Source organism: Amblyomma mixtum, chromosome 8 (assembly GCF_055824585.1).
Source record: "Amblyomma mixtum isolate Tamu chromosome 8, ASM5582458v1, whole genome shotgun sequence".
Classification (NCBI taxonomy): Eukaryota; Metazoa; Arthropoda; class Arachnida; order Ixodida; family Ixodidae; genus Amblyomma; species Amblyomma mixtum.
This window is the reverse complement of record NC_143019.1, coordinates 73,270,630-73,278,673: the sequence shown is the minus strand read 5'-3', so window position 1 is coordinate 73,278,673 and position 8,044 is coordinate 73,270,630. Positions and strand designations below refer to the sequence as shown.

Here is an 8,044-nt window from a genome sequence, read left to right as displayed (position 1 = left end):
ATCCTCTGTGAATACTGACTGAAAAAATTTGTTGAACGCAGAACAAACAACAGCCTCATCACGCACACATTTGCCGTCTACTATGAATTCGTTCGTGGAAGAAGATTTGGGCGTGATTTGGCGCCAGAATCTCTCGGGAGACGTTTTAATGAACGAGGGACGGAGCGTTCCGTAATACTTTTCTTTGTCGCAAATTATTTTCTGCTTAAGTTCCTCTGAAATTGCTTCCACAATTGGTTTTAATGATGAATTCCTGCTTGATTTCTTTTTTAACCTTTTAAGCCTTCGCTGCAAGCGTAACGTCTCCCGAGAAATCCAAGGATTGCGGTACACAGACTTTTTTGCAATTTTGGGAACGAAACGGGCAATACAATGGGAGACGATCATTTTAAAAGTAAGCCATAGGTCATTCACACTATCAGTGCTATTCCTAAAATTCTCATAACATGAATCAAGCATGTCCAGAATAGATTCGTCTTCCGCACGCGAAAAATTGGGAAAGAATTGCACGCTAGTTTGACGATCTGGGTACACATTTGACAAGCTCAGCAGCACAGCTTTGTGATCGGATATTCCGTTTGTGACTTCACAGGCTACGAAATTGCGGATGGCACCACTGACAAAAAATAGATCTAGAATTGATCCCGCGGCTCCTTGCATTCTCGTAAAATAATTTACTACTTGCAGCAGGTCAAATGTGAACACAATGTCGAGCATTACAGTGCAGCATTATGGGCAGAGAATGATGAAAAGGTGTGCCAGTCAATATTAGGCAAGTTGAAATCACCAGCCAGTATTAGTCTATCGTCTCTTTTTACATGGCATTGTAAATATGCTCTTAAGTTTTCCAAGACCGCAACAGGCCTGTAAAAAACACCAAGAACAAAGCGAACCCTGTTGATGTATGTTTTGCAAAATATGACTTCATCGCTTACAAAATATCGCTTACACATGCATTGCATCATATTCTAGACCTATCATCACTAGCTGACTGTATGCTTCTAGATTTTTCAAATGCTTTCGACAATGTATGTTACAGACTTTTGCCTCACTAACTAAAACAACTGAATATTGACTGCAACTTACTTGAAATGCGTTAACACGTTTTGGCGGGCTAGTTGGATTGAATGTCTTCTTAAACGCTAACAATTTGTTTTTGCTAACGGTAATAACACCATTTTTACTGAGGTGTCTTCTGGAGTTCCACAAGGTTCAGTTCTTGGACCCCTACTGTTTCTAATTTACATTAACGATCCCCCCCCCCCCCCCCCCCCCCCCTCTTGTGGATCCTCGTATTCACCCATTTGCTGATGATTGTGTCATTTTTAGAGAAATAACCAACGCTAACAACATTACATTACTTCAGTCAGACTTCAACACAGTAGGGAACGGGTGCAAGGAATGGTTAATGCATATTAACGAATTCAAAGTCATGCGCATATCTAGAAAAACTTCCGCCCCACCTCACTGCTACATCGATAACATTTCGTTGGAATCAGTCTCGTCATATAAATGCCTCGGCGTTCTCATTACTTTACTAGTCTCTTCATACCGAGAATATCAATGAAAATGCTAATCGCATGCTTCGCTAAATACGTCGCAACTTTTTTAACGTTCCTTTTAATTTGAAACTGTTGCTTCTAACACGATCCCAACTCGAATATGCAATACCTGTATGGCACCCTGCTCATGAGCTGGTGCAAAATAACTCTGTGCGTTAAACCTTGCTACTACAATCGCACAGCGAGTATAACTACTATGAAGTCTAATATCTGCCTCCAATCGCTGACATCGCGTAGAAAAGTTTCGTATCACACTGTCCCACAAGTTCTACCATCATCCCGCTCTTCGTGATCACCTCATCCCCCAGCCAATTTCTGTATCCCGCCGTATTGATCATGATCACAAAGTCGGAATTGTGTCATGCAACACGAAATGCTTCTCACAGTCATTCCTGCCGCGAACCTCATGCGACCGGAGCCACCTTCCCGCAGAAGTTGCACACATAGAAAATTATGAGCAGTTCCGCGTAGCACTAGCTAACTTTGTATATTCAGGTGCGATTTAACATTCATGTATTCAACTGTATCTTTCAGTTTTTGTGTATTTACCACTCCCCCTCTCTAATGCCACTGGCCCTGAGGGGCAACGTAAATAAATAAATACAGAGTAATATGCAAGCTTTGCACACAAAAATATTCATTCACTAATACTTTTTTTTTCGTTCTGTGAATAACGCTTTGCAGGCAGCCTAAACACTCATATGGCACTGACGTGAAGGTTCATTTTTCAGTCACACAGTTCCATTCCGTAGAGCGCAGGATAGCGCTTGGCTTGCATCGTTCTTCCGCTGTGTTTGTCATTGTAGGCGCTATATTGTTTGCTTTCTCAAGTACTGTGCACCATCTATCCAAAACTGAAGTTCTTTTCTAAACCATCTTTGACATTAACAGTTCCAAGTTCAAGCCTTCTGCCGGACTTGAAGGACCTATGCTAATATTAGCACACAGCCGATTTTAGTCCGAAGGAACTGAGGACTCATTTTATGCATATGTATATGCAAACAACTAATCTATCTGTATTATCGTAACTTGCATTTTCTATTTTACCTTAAGTGTTATTCTTATATTTCGTGCCACAGTGCTGAATGTCTTAATTTTTGTATGTATTATAGCGTAAATTGATACTGTATACCTGCTGTCAGTGTTGTTTCTTTTTCTTTATTGTAATGCGATTGTAATGTGTACCTCTGCTGTTGGTGTACCTTTCATGCTGCGTTAAAGTAGCGACTTGTTTTTCTTACGTTCACTACTGTCATGGTTTGGTCCCCTGGGCCTTGTCAAGCTGTGTGCACAGCTTTTAGCCCAGGGTGACCATCCAGATTTTTCTGGCAAATAAAGTGCATTGACTGATTTATTCATTGATATGCAACTTTTGGAAATGAGGTGAACATGTGTACGGGGCTTTCAGCGCGCGGTATGCCAGGAAACACTGAGGTGGCCCTGAGAAGGGCCTTTGGGTTCTGATGTCTGGCGCTGATTTGGACAAAGAGAGGGAACACGGCCGCGAGACGGGATGCCTGCGATCTGCCAGGAAGCAATGAGGTGGCCCTGAAAAGGGCCGTTTGGAGGAGCAGCTCAACGTCGACGTCGACCAACAGCGGCGTGGCGGCGCGGTGAGCAGTAGGCCCAGCAGCGGTCCGTCTTGTGCCCCTTTGCTCCGCACCGACGACACCGGTCCACGACGTACACCTCTCCTGGTGTTGCCCTTGAAGTCGAAGCGATCCCTGGTCCGTAGATCTTGACCAGGGCAGCGACGATAATCTTAGATATCTGGTCGATGCCCCGGCCTCTCGCTACATGGTAGCGGTCTGCGGCGAACAAGGACAGCTTCGGCTTCCGAGAAGCATCCAGGAAACGATGCTGCAAAAAAAAAGTTACGTTACAAGCGCCGCAATCTGGTGAGTCCTCAATGCACGAGAAAACTTGCGACAATGTAGTTCAGCCCTTACCTCGGCGTTGAGAATGCGCACGCCCGACAAGCGCGTGAGCGTGGCTGTCAGACGGCGGTTCAGCTGGCGGCGCCGGCGGTCCTCAAAAAGCGCCCGATGAGGATCCTCGTAGTGCCGCGGCAAAACTTTGAATAGCAGCACGACACTTGCCACGAGCTCCTGCAGCAGCAGAACGAGGTCCTGTAATGCACGAGGCAAGTGGGTAAGAGGTACAGCACTTCATGAAGCGAAATTTGAGATGATGATGCGTGTTTTACACAAAATACGTACCTTTATGTGGCTGGCGATTTCTCGCGGGTCATCTCCTCTGTCGAGGTCGTTGCCGCCAACATATAAGACGACAAAATCGGCGCGCCGAAAGCGCGTCTCTTTAATCATTCCAGCTAGGCTGACAGCGTCGTGGCCGCCGAAGCTGAACGTGCATGTTCTCACTAACGGCGAAAGCCGCAAGCGAGAACTGCCCAGAAATTTCAGCTGGCTGTCGCCGACGAGCGCACCACGCACGAAAGCCATAGCTGGAACACGTCGCGAAACGCGCGCGCCGAGGTTCACGAAACGAATGCCCCCTCGCCACGCACGAGCGGCGCGGCGGGAGCACCTAGCGATTCCCTAGGTGCTCTAGGGACAGGCCGAGAAAGGCGCGCTGACGCCACGTCCGGTTGAGAGCGAGGGCGAAGTCAAAAAACGTCACGGAGAAGCGCATCCCATCGACCAATCAGCGTTTCCAGCCTGCCGTCCCGCAAACGCTTCTGTGCGCTCAGCCTCTGCAAGCCATCCTCCTCTGACGCCGCTGCCGAGACACAAGCGTTTGCGGGACGGCAGGCTGGAAACGCTGATTGGTCAAAAAATATGACGTCATACGCGTGACGTCATAGGTCACGTGATATTTAATGACGTCATGTCCGGTTGGGGACAGGCATGTTTTCCCTAGATTTTCCCCCGCCACCGCTCGTCAGCGGACGGGGCTGCTCGCAAGGAGCCGAGAGGCGAGGAGGCAGCGTGCACTGCAGCGTTGCCTCCTCGGCGTGTCCCCGTCATGTCTTTCGACCCGCCGCGGTGGCTCAGTGGCTATGGCGCTCGGCCGCTGATCCGAAAGACGCGGGTTCGATCCCGGTCGGGGTGGTCGAATTTCGATGGAGGCTAAATTCTAGAGGCCCGTGTACTGTGCGATGTCAGTGCACGTTAAAGAACCCCAGGTGGTCGAAATTTCCGAACCCCTTTCACTACGGCGTCCCTCATAGCCTGACTCGTTTTGCGACGTTAAAACCCCAATAAACCATAAACCCATGTTCTTCAGTGCGCGCGCGAGATTAAAAAGCGCACCTGTCGCGCTGCGCTGTCACACTGCATGCCTGCTTCCGTGCATTTCTTGCGGACTCCTTTCAGTCATACTTAGCTATACTTTGGCCAAAAGGCTTCTTAAACAGTTATTTCAAGTTTTATTGCTATGTATAAAGAATATGTTTGTAGCAGGTGCGTGAGCCCGAACAAAAGAAAACTGTTTTAAATTCCCCTTCAGTATTCCTGCTTATCGAGACTTGAGTATTTATATGTTGCAGTACATCTTTTTTCAGGCATCACAACTGATGTTTCGATGTGTTTGGTAATTGACTTCATTGTAGCTTCATACTTGCACCATTTAAACTCTGCACATAGCTCTTTTTTCACAAAAGGAAATGTGATTAGGTTTCTGAATAGAGCTGTGCACGGGCCGCAATTTCGAACCCGCGCCCGGCCCGGGACTTAACCTACCGACAGGAAGCCCGGCCCGACACTGAAGGACCCTGAGCACGCTCGTGCTCGGCCCGACCTGCAAAGCGGCGACGACACAAAAAGAGAATTTCAGGAAAATGAGTTTATTTCAATGACATTCAAATTTTGACCTCGCATTCCAGATCACAGTTTGGGATTATACACAAGACACAACGCATAAAGGTATAGATTTATCACTCTAAATATGCAAGTTGTTCATTGATGATGGCTTGATCGAAACAAGAGCGGCGCTCTTTCATTACGAATCCTGCGGCGCTGAAATTTTTCTCGCTGCTTGAATTGGTGGCCGCAACGGCTAATACTTCCATAGCAAGAGAAACGCTTGAAGTATGAAGGGGAATGACAGACGTGGTGTCGTAAGCCATGGATGGCGTGCCACAACAGGAAGACTTTTTGACTTGTTAGAGGATAAGCGAGCAAATAAGCGACAGGGCGGCGCTATACTGCGAATGCCGATGTGGCCGCGACGTCCCTGCTTGTACTATTCACGGGAAGGCACGGTGCTGTGTTCACTTTGCTGACAAGCGATTACGGCGAAACGCAGCACTGCGCCAGAATAGTACAAGCTGAGCCGTAGTGGAGGCGCCAGTGACATTCTTCTAATGCTTTTCATGTGGTGCCCCCCCCCCCCCCCCCTCCTTCGCTCTCGCCCGCGACTATTGTCCGTCTCCCCGGCCGGAACCTGCCGGGTAGGCGGACAAGAGAGAAGGCTGCCGGCTCTGCGGTGCGCTGCGAGTGGCGAGTGGAAGAATTTAACCTTTTCCCGATGTGCTGCTGCAGCGCTACTCCGTGACCCCGCGACCTCGCGTGCGCCGTACGCAGCCCTGCCTCCGCTTCCCAGAACCATCCTTTCTTCTTACAAGGCGCCCAAAACTGGTTGCTTTGCCCCAACGTTGGTACTTGCTAGAACGAAAAATGCGTTTCTAGCCCCAGCTAGCTTTTTTTTTTTTTAGCGTTTGTACTATCTTCCCGTCCTTGTACATGCCCTCCTGGATGGTCTAGACACAAATCACTTCCTGCTGTGCATGTAAGACGCCCAGCGCACCACAGCCATATTCGCACTTCCACATATATGATACATGCTTTGCCCAACTTAGAGCCTTGGGCGTTTGGTTGTGAGTAACACCGTATGGCGCGTAATGCATTCCCATCAGGCAGAATTAAAATATGAGAAAATTCATCGCAAGATATATTTCCTTGTATTCTCCAAGTAAATTACTTCTATACTAACTCCTCCCTTCTGAAGTGACCAAAAGATAAAACAACTCAGCGTGTAAAAAAGGTGAATGCAAAAATACACTACTTTTGTGCAAAATTCACAGGAAGTGCACTTAAATTGCCACAAGTGCATGGCCAATTAAGGAAAAAAAAAACAAGGGCAAAGGACGGAGACGCACAACAGGAACACAGGACGACGCTGTGTTCTGTGTTCCTGTATTCTGTGTTCCGAGTTCTGTGTCCCCGTCTTTTGCGCTGGTTTTCTTTCTACAATCGTGAACCAATTAACTCGCCCAGCTCTCCACTCTACTGGACCAATAAGGCATCAAGCTTCACAGTGCATTAGTGTTATATCTTACGCTACATATTTTCGAATTGTTTTTGCTCGGCATACACGTCTTTCGTTTGCTTAGGAAGAAAGCAGCGCAGTCAAGAAAGTTACTCCCTCCTGCCAGCGAAAATTAAAAAAATGCGGTTTTTTCAGCGCCAGTATAAAATCTTTGCATGCTGACGGCATGTTGAAATTTTCGTTAATGCACCGTAATAATTATCTCATGAAGCCCCAGCTCTTGTGGCCCAGGACGAAGAGTACGATGATTTATGGCAATATTTGAGGTGCATTTATGAGCCAAGTTCTTAATGCTCTAACGTTCTCCTAAGCAAATAAAACTGAAAATTGTGATAATTTTGATAATGCTTTATGGAGCTAACACTACCAGGACGTGGTAAATAAACAAAAAATAAATTATTTGATAAAGGCCTGTACGCTGCACTTGTGCTGCTCATTTATTTCATGCTGTCCATTTTCTCAGTGCAGTGTCTTCTTTGATATGCATATTTCTGGCTCATTACATACTTTGCTTCGGTTCACAATTCTTCTTTTAGCTATATTTCATCCACTTTCCTGCCATAATCTCTATTCAAACGTAATTTGTGTAATTTTGCTTTGTCCGGGCTCCTGCAATGTTCTTTTTATTTTTATTTTATTTAGAACATACTGCAGGCCTACAGTAGGCCCAAGCAGGAGGGGCGAATACATAATATATGCAAAAAAGAACAGGTTTAGCAAAATTGAAAAATGTTAAATACAAGTTGTAACACAAAATACAGCAATAAATACAAGGCTCAGATGCAAAAGTATATATGAATGATGTGAAGACCTGTTTCAAGCTGTTGCACTATAATTCAGTCTAACCTCCTCGATCACGATCACCTAAGCCTTTCCTTATCTGTTGCCATACTTTTTTATGGAAACACTTAAAAACAAAGCACCATGATCTATTTCAGTATTGTTTTATTTGCCGATCTAATTTTTTCGAAGATAACATGGGATACCAACTCCCCTTTAATGTCCCCGTTCTCGTCTCGAAGTCGCGAATTTTTAGATGTGCGCTCAGTATTCTCGTTAGTGCATTTGTGCTCACAAGGGACTATAACAGCCAACGCGGCTAATACGCTAGATTTAATCCTGACAAATCGATCTGACATAGTCTCACCTATTACATACCTGCCAGGCATCAGCGACCACTTGCTAATGCACTA

The 8,044-nt window shown here is 46.2% G+C and overlaps 1 protein-coding gene across 1 annotated transcript; it reads right to left on the bottom strand.

The window, feature by feature from the left end:
* Positions 1 to 3,008: 3,008 nt before the first annotated feature.
* LOC149333002 (uncharacterized) lies at positions 3,009 to 4,053 on the bottom strand. The gene is made up of 3 exons (XM_089555951.1): positions 3,782 to 4,053; positions 3,512 to 3,691; positions 3,009 to 3,422 (listed from the first exon to the last, which is right to left on the bottom strand). The coding sequence occupies exons 1-3, from the start codon at positions 4,022 to 4,024 to the stop codon at positions 3,138 to 3,140; spliced, it is 708 nt and encodes a 235-aa protein (XP_089412077.1). The 5' UTR covers positions 4,025 to 4,053; the 3' UTR covers positions 3,009 to 3,137.
* Between the last annotated feature and the right edge of the window lie 3,991 nt (positions 4,054 to 8,044).

Excerpts from the sequence above, each read along its gene's own strand:
- LOC149333002 (XM_089555951.1), bottom strand. The coding sequence starts at position 4,024 with ATGGCTTTCGTGCGTGGTGCGCTCGTCGGCGACAGCCAGCTGAAATTT. Across the intron at positions 3,692-3,781 it reads AAATCGCCAGCCACATAAAG|GACCTCGTTCTGCTGCTGCA; the intron begins GTACGTATTTTG and ends CGTGCATTACAG. Across the intron at positions 3,423-3,511 it reads TGCGCATTCTCAACGCCGAG|CATCGTTTCCTGGATGCTTC; the intron begins GTAAGGGCTGAA and ends TTTTTTTTGCAG.